Source organism: Pseudonaja textilis, chromosome 7 (assembly GCF_049901715.1).
Source record: "Pseudonaja textilis isolate UNSWEBS1 chromosome 7, rPseTex1.2, whole genome shotgun sequence".
Lineage (NCBI taxonomy): Eukaryota > Metazoa > Chordata > Lepidosauria > Squamata > Elapidae > Pseudonaja > Pseudonaja textilis.
In genome coordinates, this window is record NC_141996.1 from 29,443,147 (window position 1) to 29,463,233 (window position 20,087).

Below are 20,087 nucleotides of genomic sequence, written 5' to 3' on the forward strand. Positions count from 1 at the left end.
CAAAGAAAAATATTGTTACTCCTTTGGACACTCTTATAAACATTCTGAACATTCTGAAGAAAGCTAATTTCCTTTTATGAAGATTTAAGAAAATTAATGAGATGTAATATCTTCTCTGTCATGAGCAATAATCCAATTAGACAGAATTGCTGTATCCTGAAATAAGTTGAAATCAATAGCAGCCCTGTATCCTTCCCTCTTTTTCCCTCTTTTCCTTGGCATGACAAATTGAATGTGTGCAGAGGCAAGCAAACTTTTGGGGATTAAATTCTTGCCTTTTGGAATTTCTTTCGAATTTCATTTTCTTCCTTCCACTAGGAAAAAAGGTATGTCAAGACAGAAGTGACTGAGTCAGAATCAGAAAGATGACTGTACTTGCCTTCTCTTTGGTTACCATTAGTATATCTACTATAACAAATAGAGCTATGGGTCTCTGCTGGTTTTCCAATTTCATCTTGCACATAAATGATCTTTTGCCACTCTTAATCTCAAAGCAACATGTTGTGCCACAAAGAATACTGTTTTCTATGCAGTATTATAAGGGGTGAAATGAACTTGAAGACTTCACCAATTCATGTTTGAAAGCAAGCATGAATTGGTGAAGTCTTCAAGTTCATCTATTACTATCCATTCTTGAGGAATAATGTTATAATAATTGATTAATTCCTTTATTAACAAAATGAACAGATTGTGCAAAACTGGAATTTCTTATTAGATGTGGCTTTTTCCTATGCTATGGCAGCCTCCAGTTCTGTTGTTGTGTGATCATGTGCTCCTTCCCAAAGCCCACTAGAAAGAACGAGAGGTGGCAGGTGTCCAGGTTGAATCAGTTAATCTGGAGAAAGCAGGTTCCAATTGTGTGTCCATGTTGCTGGCAACTGTGCCCGATAAACCAGATGAGGATGTGGCAGGCAATGCAATGCTGCTTCGCAGAAATGGAGAACTGCTGCTTACATCATTTGCCAGGTTAGAAACGTTGACAGCATTGTTACTGACAGTCCAGAGGCAAGGATAGTGACTGCAACAAAGCAACACACACACACAAAAACCACAACTGAAATTTGCAGCTACCGTTATCATTGCTTGATGTATGACAGGAACAGATAATCATTTTGTAGCTAAAAATTGTATTTCTTTATTCAATGCATTATTTGTCTTGCAAAGAAATTATTATAATCCAGAATTATGATTTTATGCATGTATATAGTGCCCATTTTTCATTTCTTTCTAACTTAGGGCGAGGTTGGGGAGAGTTTCTTGCATCTTTAGGTGCTTCAGCCTATTGTGGTGAAACAATTTATTAAAGTTCTAAGATTCAATAATTATTTTTTTAAAAAATTAAAAACCACACAAACCCTTTAACATGATTGTCTGCACTTGGTTCAAAGGAATATAGCATTCAAAACATTAACTTGTTTCATTTTGTTTTATCCATATTTCTTATTACCTGAGAACTTAACCCAAAGCCTCCCTTTGTTGGATTTCAGAATAAATGGTCTGACTGGGCTATAATTTACAGCACAGTTGTATGATAAACCAGTCCTTTCAGTGAAACACTTCTTGCAACAATTAGAGTGTATTTTGAATCTAGACAAACTCCTGGTGACTTCTTGGAAACAGTTTGGAAATACTTTGCTATCATCTTCCACAATATTTTTCCTCAATTTCCCAGGCTAGTCTACAGCCTCTCTATTTTCTTGTGGTTTTTCATCCAAGTACTAATCAGGCCAGACCCTGTTTTACCCTTGAGTCCAGACCAAGTTTTTAATTGCATCCTTGGAGACAAACTAGTCTTAAATGCTTAGACTGTTCGCCCAGTGGTAGGATTCAAAAATTTTTACTACGGGTTCTGTGGGTGTGGCTTGGTGGGCGTAGCTTGATGGGTGTGGCAGGGGAAGGATACTGCAAAATCTCCATTCCCACACCACTCCAGGGGAAGGTTACTGCAAATCCCATTCCCTCCCCACCCCACATACCTGCTTTCCAGCTCCATTCTCCTGTGCAAGGCAACAAAAGAAGACCCAGCCAATCACCTGGGACTCAATGGGAGGCAGAGAATAGATGGGGGCGGGGCCAGTCAGAGGTGGTATTTGCTGGTTCTCCAAACAACTCAAAATTTCTGCTACCAGTTCTCCAGAACGGGTCAGAACCTGCTGAATACCACCTCTGTGTTTGCCTGATATTTATATCAGCAAAATATAAACATTCTTTCTAATTAAAGCTGCCCCTTGTCATTTAGGAAGTTAACATAACTGTTTTATTTCATTTATTTATTTGATTTATTTATTTGTCTTTAAAGGAGAAAAGGTGGTGTATAGTAAAATCTGACCTATTTTTCTTACACGTTGAACACAAGAAGGGCTGCTCTGCTGAGACTGCTGAGGTATTGCTGCTAGGACAACATGCACACTGAGAAGATGCTTGCTTACCTGGGCCCTGGAGCACTAGTACCACTATTGTGTGGCACTGGGAGCAGGTTGTTGTGGTGACTGGAGGATCCTGTAGGCCAACCTTCATGTCCTGGGGACACTTGGAAATCGCTATTGGCATTTTCTGTCAGATTCACTTTAGAGTAGGAAACACAAAGGATTTAGCACCATTGCAAGATTACCAAATCAGGCTGAGTATTAAATAAAACAGAAAAAGGCAGAACCTTGAGCTGAATGGACAGCCTTTATTCTTTCACTCCTTGATATCTATATGTATATGTCTACATATCTATATGTACAAGGTGCAGTTTTTCTTTTCAGTTTGGCTGAGAATATGACTTTTTTCAGGAGTTGTTGAACTATCCTTCAACTATGGTTTGGGGCCCATAATAAAATAAATAAACCAAAATATTAAAAGCACCCAGAGTCTTTTAAGATATCAGCAGTCTCATCTATGACATTTCATTCAAGAATAATGAACAACTAAAATTTCACATATTCAGATTTTTTATTTTATTTATTTTTAGCAAGATTTTTCATGAAAATATGCTTCTATGTAATGTTGTAGTACAATTCTATTTAAGATTTTGCAATGCTGTGGGTCAAGGGATCTCAGCCTGTGTATTGCCAGTTTCTGGTTTATTGTATCTACTTCCTGCTAACTGGGACACAAGAAGGCATCTTTAAATGAGCCATGTTGGCGTAGTGGTTAGAATGCAGTACTGTGATAGACTTCCGGTCTGAGCCTCTTCATGGACAGATCGAAACCGCGATCGTGCACGGTTTCAATCTGTGCTCGCCGCTGGAGTGCCCCGAGCCGGCTGGTTTCAGGGCTAAGCCACCCTGTAGAGGTGGTGAAGAGCGGGGAGACTGACAGCAGGGTTGAGGAGAGCCGCATCTCTCCTCCTCAGCTGGCCATTACTCCCTTTCCTGAAGGTGGTTGCAGCGGTGGTCAGAAATGGCCACCTCAAAGAAGAACTCAACCAGAAAAGAATGTGCAGGAGGAAGATAAGAAGAGAAAGTTTTGGTTGACCACGTTAAACTGCAAAAGCAACAATTAAGGTACCCTGGAATTTAAACTAAAAAGAAAAAAGTAACATTGTTCCCAAAGAAGATTCTGAAGCAGCGAAGGAGAGAGAAAAGGGAAAGGATTTGGTTTTTTCTTCTTCTCTCCTTTTCCCTATACTGCCAGCTAAAGTGACCTAAATAAGAAATTGAAAAAAAAAATCCACTTTGACACTGATAGCCATTCAAGCTGAAAATAAAATGTCAAAGGGATAATAAAGATTTCTGGATACTTAAAAACTTTTAAAAGCAGGAAAGGAGAGAAAAAGAATAAAAGGGCAGGATCTGGAAAAAAAGAAAGGAATGAGCATTTTAATTACATATATTTATAATCACTTTTTAAGAATATAGTGTGTATTTTAAGAATGTACCAAGCAGTATTCGATTGGAAGTTATGTATTATATTGAATGTTATAACCTCAAGGTATATATTGAAGCTTAAATAAGAGTTGAATGGATAAAATTAAAAGATATAAAGGTGTCATACTCCAATTAGTAACTACAGGAGAAAGTTGTTTAATGAGAAAAGAAAATATGAAATTGAAACAGGACAAACAAAAGTATAAATATAATGATTTGAATTGATATGAGATAATTAAAATAAAACTGAGAAAATTAAGAGAGGAGAAAAACTACGTAAAAATGTAAAACAGTAATAAGAAATGGAATAGAACATAAAAGTGAGCATGAAATTGAGTTTGTGTCTGTATGAAGAAGTGTAACCTGGGACAATGCTATTTTCAAAAAAAAGACATTTTATTTGTATTATGGGTTTTTTTGTGAAAACCCAAATAAAATTTTCAAAAAAAAAAAGAATGTAGTACTGCAAGCTACTTCTGCTGACTGCTGGCTACCAGCAGTTCAGCAGTTCGATTCCCATCGGCTCAAGGTTGACTCAGCCTTCCATCCTTCCAAGGTCAGTAAAATGAGAACCCAGATTGTTGGGGGACATATGCTGATTCTGTAAACCACTTAGAGAGGGCTGAAAAACACCATGAAGTGATATATAAGTACTATTAGTAAGTACTATTTCTATTGCTATTAAATGGGGCACCACTGGGAGAAGACAGTTGAACTATGATATTCTTGCTGTCCAATCATATTCCGGTATTTCTTGAGAAGAAGGAATTATAGTTCTATTCTAGTGTACATACTTTACTTGCATCATGTTCAGCATCCTAGAGATGAGGCTTATATTACTATATGGCTTTCCCTCTTCATATAATTTTATGAGGTTTCTGATGATATCAAATCTTGCCTCATGTTTTTCTACTCTTTTTAATCTTTTTACCTAAAATATCATAATAATTTCTCAAAGAAAAGGATCAATTCTTTTCTTCTCTGCCATTAAAGAGCTGCTTTTCTGGAAGCCTCAAGGGGAAGCAAAAGTGAAGAAAAGCATTTCCTGGAAATGTGTACTATCTTTCCAAGCAGAAACTTCACTGGTTAATTTTGCCTAAAAATGAAGTCTCCTTGGAATCTGGTTTGACACCTAGGGATATCATTGGTGTAATTTTCTTGGCAACAATACAGACATAGTTTCCATTCTCTGTGTTTGCCTATTTAATTTTACAGCTTAATTTACAGTCCTAGTATTTCTTGGTGGTATTTCCCATCAAAATACTAATCAAATCTAATCCTTCTTATTTTTTTGAAATAAAATCAGCCAAGATCTATTACTATCTCTTTCTCAGCTGTGAAGGAAAATAATATAGAAAAGAGTATTCTATGAACTAATAAATATTTCCCTTTTGTGGTTATTCAATATATTAAAAAACAGAGCATTTATTGACTGACATTTAGAATAGTTAGTTATACACCTTCTTTATCCTTTCAAAATCTTTTTGCTGTGATAAACTTGCTAATTATTTCATATGATGTAATTTAGCATGCAAAACATGACAAGAACTTGCCTGGATAATTATTTTTTTGCATGTATGAAGCAGGATACGGAACGGCTCTGTGTCCTCGAAGACCTGAATAATGTTCGCAGGCATGAGAATGTGGAGCAGGCAGAGAAAAACTCCCCGTATATGGATAATTGGAAGTTCCTGCTGCACAGACAGCATCAGGATTGGAAATCAACCAGCCACCCACTAGGGAAATATTGAGAATTGAGTTTTTAAAAAAGGCTGAAGTAGGGAAACAGGAATATACATACATACATACATACATACATACATACATACATACATACATACACAAGTACACACACAGATACATACATACATACATACATACATACATACATACATAATCTTTTAGTCTGTCATGCAGACTAAAATACTCAAAAACATAGGATGACTAAATAATCTTTTCATCTCAAAGAAAAAGAATGGAAATAAGAACCATCTAATCTAAGTCCTTTTTACTGGAGGGTTGCTCTCCTTGGGTAATTAGGCACAGCAGTGAAGTTCATGGTTTGATATATACAGGTGAGGATCATAAAGTGGCTCTACTTGTATGTGATATTGGTGTTTTCTATAGTAAAATAAATAAAGTCAATTAATAGCCTGAAGTACAATATATACTCTGAGTACATTACTAATAAACCTATATGTGAAATGTGTAGCTTTGATTTATCAAAATTAGCAAGGAAACATCATACCTAGAATATTAACAGCGGAGCTGTTAATATTCTAGTACTTGAGGATTTAACATGTTTTTTTTACAAAGTAATAGCCGTATAATAATTATTTATGAATGGTTGTTTGACTACTCTAAATTAAAAATTCTAAAGTAAATGTCACATGTTTTATTATCAATAAAATTACTGTTGATGGTTCAGTTAATTAGACATAGATATGGTGTTCAAAATGCTACTTTGATTTATACAATGTGGCTCCCTTTTGTAGATGTTTTTTTCACAAATTAATTTTATTCTGGAAGATGGAATGATTTTGTAGATTTTTTCATTCCATGCATAATATGCCAACAACTTGGAAATTAACAGAAACAAATGGAGTTCTTTGATAGCAAAAAAGTTGATATTAGAAGACTGGAATCTATTTTCTATCAGCAATATAGTTATGTACTTCAACTCCTTGATGAGCCAGCATTTTTTTATCAAGAACTCCACCTGTAGGACTAATAGAAAGTTGGAATCCATAATCTATATCAGGGGTGTCAAACTCATGTCGTTGCAGTGGTGTCACATGACATATTGGGACATTTTTCCCCTTTGCTAAACCAGGCATGGGCACCGGCATGGCCTGTGTGTGACACATCTGGCCCATGGGACCACGAGTTTGACAGCCCTGATCTACACGTTTAAGTTCACTTTTACCTCCCATAATTAAATCTTAATTGTATGCATCCTTGTAAAATAATGAATTTATTTTTCAATCAGTGATCAAGCTTTCTCGAGGTTTATCTATTTTATCACTTCAGAATCTATTCATAAAAATGAAATGCTGTTTTTCAGCAATTAAATTGCCTGTAACCTAATGTGTGTGTCAAATTATTTAATACTTAGATTTGTCCACATGTTTCAGCTATGCCCATACTTTTCTTGGCAACATTGCTGGAATTATTTGCCATTGGCATTCTTCTGGGTTTGAGTTTGGAAATCCTTTGTCTAGATGGCTTGGCTTTTCTCATGCCCAGAGAGCCCTATATCTGTTATGAGTTGGCCTTTCCTTCAGCTCTCTCATGATTTTACTAGCAAGGGTGAGCCTTTTAGGAGTTCAAACTCCTTATGGCATCATTATCAGTATCATTTAAATGACTAAGTTCTCTCACCAGATTAAATTAGCAATCCGTTGGAGGTTGATACAGAGAGCCAGTTTGGTCTAGTGGTTAAGATGCTGACTTGCAAACTAGGATACTGAGAATTCTAGTCCTGGTTTAGGCATGAAAGCTAGCTGGGTGATTTTGGGCCAGTTGCTCTCTCAACACAACCCACCTCAGAAGGTTGTTGCTTTGGGGAAATTAGAAGAAGGAAGTATTGTATGTTGGCTATCTTGAGTTACTTATAAAATAATAAAAGTAAGATAAAAATCAAATAAATAAATAGTAATGCTATTTTTGTGTATACAAAGAATGCTCACTGACCCATAATCACTCCTTATTACTCAATGTGTAAAACAAAATACAGTAACTTAGCAAGTGACAATAGCTAAATGATCTCATTTAGGCCCAAAGGTTAATCAGGGAGATGCATGGTTAATATTTGAATGGGAAGTTACCAAGAAATACTAGAACTATACCATGGAAGAATTCAATGATACACTATTTCCATCATGTTGCCAAGAAAACTGCATGGACACAAAATGAGCAGTAATTGAGTTAGATTCAAAATAAACTTATCTTTTAACAATGACTAAGAATAAATGAACTTTCTATAATAGAAATTAAGTATTTCTGCTCTTCAGAAATCTTTGTTATTGCTATATAGTATTTATTATTGTTATTGAACTAATATAAATGTAATAATTTTATTTCTGAGAAAAAGTCAATGTTTATTTACAGCTTTCTTTTGTTAATTAAGCATCTATACTGCACATGTAAAAAGACTTCAATAGACTTCTAAATTTTAAAGAGGAACAAGGTTTTCCCATAGAAATTTGTATTGCTAATGACTTTCATTATTGAAAACTGGTGGTGTCATAACCAAATACTAAGCAGACGAACAACAGCAAGATGCTTTGGTCAGTAGCTTTATAAAGCCACAATTCCTAAAAATGACAACGATGAGTTGATGTAATCAAATGCATTATCTGGAAGGAAACCTATCTTTTCCAGAAAAAAGATAAATGTGAGGTGATATAATAGAACATAAAAAAGTAATGCATACAAGGAGGGACAATGAGGCAATATCACTACAGTTTGCTTTCTCTAAGTGTTTTATTATTGGCCATGACCATCATGGTAGCAATTTGTACATAGGAAGGTTCAACATGGCAGTGATGTTATAAGAATATTCACAACAACATAGCTACTAGTTCTAAACTTTGCCTTTCCTGTGTAATAAGATGCTCAAATGGAGAGAAGGGGTAATCAGGGCATTTGAGTAAAATCCTAATCACAGCTGCAGGAAACTAGATAAAATATTGTTGTTTCATACTATTGCCTATTATTCAAAATACTTTTCCATTTGTTAACCATCCAATACTGTGCACTGACAGATGTTACAATAGCAATGGTCAACAGTTAGCTCATATTATCAATTTAAATAAAGAACAAGCTATTTTATGACTTACAGTGAGAATATGTCATGTGTTGACTTTCAGAGACAATATCTGGAACATCCTTGGAGTAGTTTCTGAAGGATATGGAGATTAAAGGTTCATTGATTCTGGTAAAATTATTCTTCTAATGACATTTATTTTATCATGAAATTCTGTGGGCTACTTATTATTTACAAGTCTAATCAACTTTACAAAGCTTTCTTAAACTTTTTGTCATTAAAGTCAGCCAAAGAATTATTATGATCTCTAGTCATAATGTATACAGTAGATTAGTGTTTATTATATTTCTAATGCAGATTACAAACTAAGAATGAAGAACAGGAAATTAGCTGGTATTCTTCTATTACTAACAAATTTCATACATTTGATGAAGAACTGATCTTACCTTTCTTTTGCATCCAGAAATGCCTTGGCAAAAGGGTTATATTTGATTTTGAGAGCTGTTATCTTGAGGTTCAAGAAAGAAGGGTTCTGTTAAGTCTTTTAAATGTGACAGCTGATCATTTACAAGAAGAATTTATACAAAATGTATTCTTCATACCATACATAATTTAATATAGCTCTCAGATTTAGGAAACAATGCATGGAGTGGAGAGGAATAATTTTTTGGACCTTTTAAGGAAGTTAAAAAAAAGATTTAAAACAATTCCACACTTGACTACTATTTAGATGTGACACTAAAAATTAATTTGGACAACTTTAAAAGAATATTAAGCAATTTTTTCAACAAGATAAAGCAATCAATCACATAATGATTTCATATTATCCTTCACTATCAGAAGCAACATACTTGGTTGGGGTTATTGCATATGCTTTGCTCTCCTGTGGCAGCACAGTATTGAATTAAATTGCTTTTGCCTCATGATAATTATCAATATTCTATTGAATCATCTTTGGCCTTTAGAATAATAATACAAAGTACAAATACACTGGCCACTAGCCAATTTCTCTCTTGATTTTTTATTGATTTTGCAGTTGGAAGAGACTAACTTCCTGATCCAGAAGGATAACTTCTGGTGTCATATGAATGCCTCTTCCACAGTTATTGAATAGCAAGCATGCAAGAACACATCCTTGTTGATAACAATACTTTAAAAAGGGCAGTGGATCACAAAATTTACTTATGTCATATGAATGCCTCTTCCACGGTTATTGAATAGCAAGCATGCAAGAACACATCCTTGTTGATAACAATACTTTAAAAAGGGCAGTGGATCACAAAATTTACTTATGTTTCTCTGGAAAGTGCAAAGTGATTCCCACTAATAAATGAATTGCTTTTGTATGATAGCCACCTACCTCTTCATTCTGGTAGGCAGTCACAGCAATAAACTGAGTTTCAGGAAAAGAACAATTCATTACCATCCTGTGTGGGCCTCCTACTCGAACAATATGAACTTGAGGCTCATATTTATGTAGGGAATTCAACATAATCTAGAATGAGAAAAAGGGAGAGAAAATAATTGAAGAGATATTATTTTGTATTCTACAAAAACCTGTGACATATGGAAGTTATTATACAAAGTTGTATTAACTTTGGTTTCAAGGCAAGATGCGACTCCTGGTAATCAAATAATTTGTGGCCCAAGTGTTGCAATTAAACAAACATTTCAATATACTCCCATTATTTCCAAGGTCAGGGAACTTTCATTTTAAGGCCTATTGCTATATATCAGGGTGTCAAACTGTCGTCTCATGACGTATGGGACTTTTTTCCCTTTTACTAAACTGGGCGTGGGCGTGGCCAATGCATGACACATCCAGCCTGTAAGTTTGACAGCCCTTCTATATATCTGGCAAGCCTTCTTTCGCCATCATATCACTCTCAAAAAGGGGAGAGGAAAAATAAGTAACTAATAACAGCAATAGTTGGTTTATTGCTAATGCACTATGATCAATTTAATCTCTGGTCACTTTACCTGGATGACTGTAGGTGTGCAAACAGCTGAAAAGTAGGTAAAACAGAATAGATCTGCAAACAGTAGTAGCAGACTGAGTATTTTGAGGGGTTGAGAATCAGAAGGCTTGAGAGATGAAAACCGGGTTGATTAGAAATGGTCCGTAACTATAAAGGATTCCAGGTTAGGCTTTTAACACACGATTGCCCTGTCTTATTCTCATGATTTTATGAAGGCTCCAGAGATCAACATCCTTCAAATTTGATCCTCCTGTCTTTTCAGGCCACTTCTTCCACCTTTTATTTTTCTAGGGGAAATTTGTTAAGGAAGACAGAAGAAATAACTGGGGCCTTTTGAATGGTAGAGGAAGAGACCCTCCATTTGAATTCAGTGTTTAAAAAATGAAATCTTGCATTGTACTAATTCCATTGCCCTTACTCATAATTGAAGCAATGAAATGTAACTTTTTTAAAGATCATGGCTCTGGGTCAGTACAAAAAGATAGTTCAATTCTTTTACAGTTTTTAGGCTTCCTACAGGAGAAACTGTATGCATAGAAACTGGAAAAAAATGATTCAATTATGGTCACAATGACATCTTACTCCTTTTCTGGGTATCTTAGGTGTTAACAACTCAAGTGATTGGTTGAGGATGCATCTTTAATGTGTAGTTAAGCAATAATTAGAATGTTCTGGACCTTGAAATGTAGGGAAGATAGTATTGTTTTTGTAGAAAAATAACAGTATTCCAGTTTGGGAAAGAAACAGAAATCTAATCACTATCTGAATGCTTTGTTGTTGTTGTTGCTGCTGCTGCTGCTATGCTGAAATATCTTTCTCCGAAAATCTGTATTAAACAATTGCTACATATAAAAACCAAAGTTCCTGCTGTCCGTGCTTTCCCAGTTTTCTTCTTCATGTAAATTCTGGAGGACCCCAGATAAGTTTAGAAATGTCCATAAACAAGTCAGAATAGATGTAAACAATACGCAAAGCTGGAAATTCATTCTTTGCTTGCTAATGGATTTGCTTTCAGATTTAATCCTACATTCCAAAATAAATCAAAGAAAATGTTCATCACTGTAGTCCTAGATGCATATTAAACAAACAAGCCAACAAAGCCAACTTTCCTCTTTTATTTTTAAGGGCCTACAGAGAGAATGCCACTTATTTTCTCATACAGGTATATACTTTGTATTATTATTCCAAAGACCAAAGATGATTCAATAGAATATTGATAATTATCATGAGGCAAAAGCAAGCACAGTAATTATTTCATTTAGACGAAGCCTTTTATTTGAGTACCTGACTATTGCCAACATCCCACTTACGCACCAAATGGCAAAGGAGAGAAAACAAAGGCTCAATACCCTCAATCATTTTCCCTTCTCTGAAGCCCTATGTAAAAACTCAGCATACAAGGCACACTATGGAGGTAAAAATCCCTGATGGTTAAACCACAGCACACTCTGTCTCTCTTGACATCAAGGAGTCCATTAAAATCTGAAAGCTCCAATTAAAGCCTGTTTATTCCTGTTTACATTTGGACTCCATGGAATAATTGGCATCTGTGGGTGAAGAGGCCTCTAAGGGCCCTTCTAATTGCATAAATGCACCCTTGATCATTCTCGATTGGTAGAAGCCAATGACTCAAGCCAAGAGGCCTACAAAAAAAAAAAAAAAACCATGGAGCCATACCTGCCCATTGCCATTTAGTTTATTGGTAAGTTTCACTTTGCTAAAAGATACTGTGGCCTTCATCCAGTGTGCTCCAAAGTTGGGTGAGTCTGGATGGATATAGACACAGCTGTGGTTGGATGGCTCTGGCTTTCCAGCAGGAACCCATTCTCCATTCACATACTTCCAGCGGTGACTATCAGTTGGAGCAAAATCCAGCAGAAAAGAATACATAGCATTTGGATCCAACCCCGAAACACTGATCTTTAAAACTGGAAACATCCGCCTGTATGAGAAACAATCATATGTGAAATTAAGTCTTTTTAAATTTAGAGAATAATTTGTTTTAATTGCTTGCTTTATAAATTAGCATATTAATGAGTCAGTTGATGACACAAAATCTTTTCACTAAGAGAGAGACAGATAACACTCATTCCTCTTCTGTTTTGCATGGATAGTGCTATGAAGTATGAGATCTTACAATCAAGACAGCTTGTTCTGTTCTTAAAACAATTGACTAGGGAACATAGTCATCACAAATATTTGGCTCATTATTAGTCTTTCCAATGAAAACCACATTCAAGGATATGCTACATAATGATAATTGGTCTAAAGGCTGGTTTTTTTTGGTAATACATTTAATTTTTTCAATCTATTTGCTGAGGCAGAATGAGGAGAACCAATATTAAAGCACTGAAAGACTAACTTTCTATTTTCAGGAAGGATGGGAACAATCTTTTCACAGCTTTCCTAAACAGCATTTTCTGGAAGGCAGGAAGAAAAGACAATTTTAACTGAATTCAGAATATTTAAATTGGAGATGTTAACATTTTGGAAAAGGGAAAGTACCTGCATTTATTTCTTTATACTCTCTTCCTGTAAACTTTATGATTATCTAGATTTTGAAATACTGTACAGGTCTCAGCTTTCCTCTCAATGGTGAGTAGGGTTGGTGAAAGTTGTAATGCAACATTTGAATTAATTATATTTTTCATATTATTTGTGTTTATTATTGTTTATGTGAACCATTTTTCAAGACCCATTCCAACTATTATTGGTCTCAACTTATTTCAGTTTTAAATTTTTTGCAACTACATTTCCAATTACCCGACTTGCTTTCCTTTCCTTAACCTCATAATGTCTGGGAGGAAAATATTTCTTCTTCTCCTCCTCTCCTCCTTCTTTTCTTCCTCTTCCTCCCATGGTTGAGAGTCCTGGCCAACTTATTAGATTTTGATCTTGTTTATTATGCTTTTATTTACAAAATGAATAATATGTGTGTTACCTAAAAATAGAGATAAAAATAATTCCATTTGGCTTTACTTCTTGTATCACAAATTAGGATATCACAGTATAGGATAAGACCTCCTATCTGATGACCTATTTAAATAGTCAAGGAGAAAAGGAGAAAAAAATAGGTTCGTGTTTCCTGGCTCCAGCTTATGAAAAAAAAAAAAATGCCGTGAAATTGATTAGCATGGAGAAGAAAGAGGCAGGATAAATATGGACAATGCCAATTCCCTTTGATTAGTCCATTGATTATCCTATACTAGTAATCTTCAAATGGGTTGTTTTGCATTGTTTGTGCTCCATTATTCACTACTTAAATTTTGGGGGAAACCTAGGAATATTTCTGAACAGGTTTAGTCTGTTTTATGTATATACTTACCGAGAGAATTTCTATTTTCTCTTTTTACTCCAACTAAAACACTTAAATCATACTTGGGAGCACGTTTGGGATGAGGATGAGGATGATCCAGATTTAAGTCCATCATGAGTCATAAAAACTCACTGGCTGTCTTGGGTTCTGCTGTTTCTCCTAAAGCAATAAACCCCACATAATTGTTATTTGGGGGAAATTTTTGAAGAGGCCTATGTATGTTGCCTTTTGTTTGCAGAGGAAAAAAAATGTGATATAAAACTAAAGAATAAATGAAAAGTACTCAATCTCAGAAGATTTGAGATCTTTTAGGCCATTTTCCCTAGCCTTGTGCTATCTTGAAATTAAATCTTTCATCATATTAGTCAGAGATGGTAGAAGCTAGCATCTTCTAAAAGTTCCATAAATCAAACTGCCTAGATATAAAAATACATCAAAAATACATCAAAAGCACCAAAGGTGCTTTTTTTTCAGGAGGCAACTGGACTTTCTTGTTTTTTTTTGAAGACATTTCACTTCTCATCCAAGAAGTTTCTTCAGCTCTGATCGGATGGAAGGTTCTTGTCAGAACTGAAGAAGCTTTTTGGATGAGAAGGGAAACGTCTTCAAAGAAAAAACAAGAAAGTCCAGTTGCCTTCTGGAAAAAAAGCACCTTTAGGACAACCATAACTTGGATTACTGAGAATCTCTATAGACTATACATTAAAATCTTTCTTGATTTGATTTGGTTGAGTTGGATTGGGTTGCTATGGCTTTTTAATAACTTAGAGCAATAGCACTTAGACTTATATACCAATTCATAGTGTTTTACAGCCTTCTCTAAGCAGTTTACAGAGTCAGCATATTGCCCCCAACAATCTGGTTCCTAATTTTACCAATCTCAGAAGGATGGAAGGCTGAGTCATTCCTGAGCTGGTGAGACTTGAACTGCCAAATTTCTGGCAGTCAGCAGTCAGCAGAATTAGCCTGTAATACTGCATTCTAACCAGTGCACATCATGGTTCTATATAATATTCTTGGGACAGCTTGGTTGAACCTAGATGCATTCTATATACTGGCATAAATTAAAAAACCATGTATGTATTAAATCTTGATGTAAAAATACTACCTATTTCAACATTAGCCTTTCGAATTCTTGGGGAAACATTGTGATGACTTTCGCTCCTATGCATGGATTAATTTAGAGTTCATAAGCTCATCTGGCTGTCATGCCCCTGGTGGAGATTGACTCTGAGGGAGAGGAGGAACAGCTAACAGGGAGTGGAATTGTGGCTCCGGAGGTTGTGGAGGAGGCTGGGGAAGAGCAGAGGAGAGCTGAGCAGTCAGAGGAGACCCAGGCCCATCCCCTATCCATCCTAGGGCCTGCAGGGAGGAGAGGATAAGGGAGAGATGTGGTCTACTTGGGAGGAGAGGACCTTGATCCTCTTCATGGGCTGCAGCTGTGACAACTGAATAAGAGTATGGACCTGCGTATGGGCAAATGCTGGAAACAAAGCATGGAAATAACTCTAGTTTATGACTCCTCTATGACATTGGCGTCCTTCCCAGTGTATGTTATCTGTGGGCGTCCTCCAGCCCTTATCTTGTCTGGTTTGTGTTGCTGTTTCCCTTCTTTTTGTAACTGTTGGTGTGGGAGTTTTTTGGCTTCCATCAAGAATATTCAGAGCTTGGAAGCAAAGTGAAGGAATAAAAGGGGCTTTACCTGTTTTCTGTGACTGTGTTTGTTTTGCATCCCACCCTGGGTCATCACATAGGTATTCTTTTTTTGCCAGTGAACAAATTAGCAAAAGCAATAGTGGTGAATCAGAAAAGAAGCAAAATTAGAGAAAGAAAACATTGAGCAGTAGCACAAATAAAATCAAAGCTACCAAATTTCATACTCATGGGCTATGATAACAAGGCTTTGAAGTGAAAGCAGACTTCTATACTGCTTGAGATCTTCTCCCTCCCTCTTCTTTTTATCAATTATATTATTAATACTTTCTCAGGCATAATATTTCATAACTCTTTAGTCAACTGAGGTGCTCTTAGAAAAAGAGATTTATCACTTTATAATTTGTATTAATGTTTAATTCTGTACTTCGGAAGCTGAATGCTTGATTTTGCTGAAATGCAACAGTTTGCAAACCCAGCCAGAATTTTACATAATGAAAATACAACAAGTTACAATGTAGCAACTTAAAGAAATTCTTAGACCTCCCACAGAGTTACACATTATTTCTTAAGCATCCTTTGCATAATTGTTATATTTTCTTTAGCACCTTTTCAGATATATAACACATTCTACTCAAATTTCCCCTTAAAATGTGACAATGCAAAACTATAACCCTTTACTATATGATCGATCTCGCAGTATATTGTCACAGGATTTTTTTACATAAGTTTCCATTTGTACATAGCCCTGTTGCCATCTCCCGACATGAAGAACACAATAGATCCTCTCATAAAAGGTGACCATCAAAAGTGGGGTGGGGGAGAATTTGACTTGGGAATCAATAAACTAAAAAATCAAAGATAGCACTGAATTTGGTGATTCAGTATTTATATGTATTGAAGAGAGATGATGGCCAAGAACTAATGAGGGACAGAACAGAAGACACTTTCCAATTTCATACTCTGTCTATGATTACATATCACAGGAGAGAAAGTTTTTTCTTTTAGCTATTAGAAAAAAAATCAATTCAAACCCCACCCCCCACCCCCAGTGCCATTATTCCCGAAGCTATACAGGCTACTGTGCTTACTGTTTACATAAGCAAAACTATGCAAATTGTATTGGTTGATTGTACTGGTTGATGGATTATGTACCATTAAGTCACCAACTTCTACTGATCATGTACATAGATTTTCTCCATGATGATGATACATATTGAATACATCTGGCCTTCGTGTGATACTGACTACTGGAACTGAGAGCTATAGATAATGTGTTCTCTCTTATTGTAACCATTGGAAAAACATAGTTCATGGATTCTTTTAGATAGGGAGCTCCTAGCACTACCTAGCATTTCCTCACTAATGACTTGTCTTATAGCATCTTCTATTCACATGCATTCATTCTGATGCCAACATGACAGTAATGGGCACAGACATTTATATTATTTATTACAATCAGTGGTTGGCTCTGTTGTGCTTTAAGTCACTATTAGAAAAAAAATGTACAAAATAGATTCTGACATAGTTCCATATTTTCACCCCAAAGAGTTTTTTTCTATGGAAAGAAAAGTGATGGAACAAGTAAGAGTGAAAAGTCTTCCACCAGAAATAACTTGTAAACAGCCCAGCAGGACATAATGTTAAATATGTTTGGACAAAACCACATGCGCAACCACTTTATCATGTATAAATATTGTAAGAATGCATTATAAACTAATCAGAACTTTACATTATCTGCATGTGTGATGGATAAAATCATTTCAATTGGTTTATTTATGTCATTTATATATTTATGTTGCATTTTGCATTTTGAAGTTTATAATGCTTTAAGTCTTCTTAAGAGAAAATATGTATTTACCTTAAACAACACTAATCTCTTATATGGTACAGGAAAATTATGGTGCCCAATAGGATCCTCTCATATGAAACAGTCTTTCAGAAAAGAACTTGAACATTTGGTTCACAAAAAGATGAAGCCTTGCTTCTTTTATTAAGATACTTGCAAATGTAAATATGCTGCATCAACATCCATTAGATACACATAAAGAAGATATTTCACTTGCTTCTAAGCTGGCAATAATAGCATCTCTCAACAACCACTAATATTCAAAAGGGCTGACTATTTATACACAAATATATAATCAACTATTCCGGCCGGTCCTGCCAGCAAACTATCCAAGTTCACGTGAAAGAAGTGGAATAATGGAGAGACTATAACCTGTTCTCGTGCAGTTTTTATTTATTTCTACAGATCATCTCAAGAAGAATATCTCTAATGAACTGCAAATCGATCACAGTTGTTGTTCTATGTAGTAAATTCACTTCACCATTCATTGTTAGCAAAAGAGAAGGTTAACACTCACCTGCCATTCTTGGTAACAATCATCTCATTTGTAACTTCTCTGAACCTCTGCCACAGGGCAGAATCTTCCAAGATAACCTGGAGTTGTTTCTCAGTAGGGTCTCCTTTGTCTCTGCCAGCCAGGAGTTCATTTTCTACCACATTGAGCAGCCTGGAGATGGTGCAATCACTGTGTTTCTTACAGCTCAAATCAGTCATGGTGACTCTAATGTCAGAAACTTCTCAGGTTATTTTAAAAAAAAATGAAAGAGGGAAGCCTTCACAATCCCCTCTGAACCTAAGCCCAAACTAATTAATTAGCCACAATGGAACAAAAGTGCTCACCTCAGCCTTTTGCCACAGACTTGTTCTTTCCTCCACTATGTCCCAACACGATGATGACACCTGCATGTTAAGGTTTTAACATGAACACACAACCATGTCCTAATTACCAACTGTCAGGTGGGAGGCAGTCTGATTAGGCAATTGGCTGCTTCTGAAGACGGATCTTCCATTCAATTTGTTAAGCTTTTATCTTTCTGAGGAAGGTCTAATTATTCTGCTCAAGAACTATATTTCCATTAATGAAAATGATTTAATGTCTCAAATGAAACAATGAATGGAAAGCAAATCTGTGCTGATTTGCAAAATCAAGCTGAAAAGGGAGATGCAAATGGTACTGAAAAGAACACTGTATGATATATAATATTAGCCTTTCTTGAGGCAAGTGTATTTCTCTGTGCTTCAGTATATCATTGTCAAGAAAAAACATTTATGTTCGTCATCAAAATATATTTATGCACCGGAGAACAATTCCTAGGAGCTTCCTATTTGCAAGCCAGATCCCCAAATTCTAGGGCAGCAATGACCAATTTATCTACTTTGAGAAATGTAAGGGATACTGTGGACAGTATTTGGTGTAAAGCATATAGGATATTGCCATACTGTAGACCACAATACTGTTTTCTCTTGGTTAGCAGGAATTCAACTTGTTACTATGCGGTTTGTTTTTTATTGATCTACACTGCAGTTTTCATTTATTTCTCACCTAAAATGATGAGAAATTAAAGTTTTTGCAAATTTAATATTTTACTTGTTCAGTATATATAGTACAGCTGCCACTCGCCAGGAGATTCTGGATTGCTAACAGAGTTAAAGTTATTATCAGAAGAAAAATACCATGTTGATGCCAAAAGAAAGTGCTCATAGACCACATGTGGCATTGAGATTCCAACCCCAAAATGAGGTGATGAAGAGAGGATGTATATTCTAATGTTTCTTGTTCATGCTCTCATTTAAAATGGATAATTATTTACCATCTGCCAATAGGCTATCTACCACTGAATATTGACCACTGAGGAAAAGCTGTTGATCATGGAATCCTTGGTGCTCTCTGAGTTTGATTGTTTTCCCACAGATATTTCATAACCTGACTGGGTAACATCATCATTGCTACAGGTAGTGAGTGTGGGATTTGCTCCTTTTTTATATACATATCATGCTTTGCCAGGTTGCTGGGGGTATGGTTTTCTTGATTCAAGAAGAAATCAAGGAACCACTTTTCTTCTTGGTCAAGGAGAATCCATGCTTCCCAATGCAAGTACTTTCTTTATTATTTATTTATTATTTATTAAATTACTATGCTGTCCATCTCATTAATATTGTAATTCTAAATAAGCAGAGAGCAAATATCATCAAGCATTGATGATGTTACTTAATCAGATGATGAAACATCTGCAAGCAAACAACTACCTCAGAAAGCACCAAGGACTCCGTAGGATTGGGAAAGCTTGAGGGTAGGATTAAAGGAAGAATCAGCCCAGAATCATTATATACCATAAGTGAGCTAAATCCAACTCTCTTGATTTCTATGGACGCCTATTTAACTCCAAGCAGGTACTAACTGTTGGTTGAGAAATTCCTGTGCATAAACTTTTCAGCAATAAATCAGTTTTATTGGGCCTTCACATGTGAACCTGGGTCTTTGTACCTGACAGGCTACACAGTTTAACTCTGAGCTACATGGATTTCTTCTAATGAATATTTGTACAGAAGGGCATTAACTAAATATCCTGCTTCTGGCTGCTTGCTTTAGTAGCAAGAGGGTGAAATATATGACTCAAATCTAGGAGGTGAATATGATAAACCACTTCAAGTGAACAGGTGTTAAGGA

General features: G+C 35.7%; 1 protein-coding gene across 1 annotated transcript; it reads right to left on the reverse strand.

The window, feature by feature from the left end:
• Positions 1–662: 662 nt before the first annotated feature.
• TBX19 (T-box transcription factor 19) lies at positions 663–18,133 on the reverse strand. The gene is made up of 8 exons (XM_087937894.1): positions 17,937–18,133; positions 12,279–12,543; positions 9,983–10,117; positions 9,069–9,130; positions 8,692–8,757; positions 5,393–5,517; positions 2,430–2,565; positions 663–1,018 (listed from the first exon to the last, which is right to left on the reverse strand). Exons 1-8 carry the CDS (start codon positions 18,131–18,133, stop codon positions 790–792), a joined length of 1,215 nt encoding a protein of 404 aa, XP_087794020.1. The 3' UTR covers positions 663–789.
• Positions 18,134–20,087: the final 1,954 nt, after the last annotated feature.

Excerpts from the sequence above, each read along its gene's own strand:
- TBX19 (XM_087937894.1), bottom strand. The coding sequence starts at position 18,133 with ATGACTGATTTGAGCTGTAAGAAACACAGTGATTGCACCATCTCCAGG. Across the intron at positions 9,131-9,982 it reads CTGCCTACCAGAATGAAGAG|ATAACAGCTCTCAAAATCAA; the intron begins GTAGGTGGCTAT and ends TTGAACCTCAAG. Across the intron at positions 5,518-8,691 it reads ATGACATATTCTCACTGTAA|TTTTTCTCTGCCTGCTCCAC; the intron begins GTCATAAAATAG and ends ATATACGGGGAG.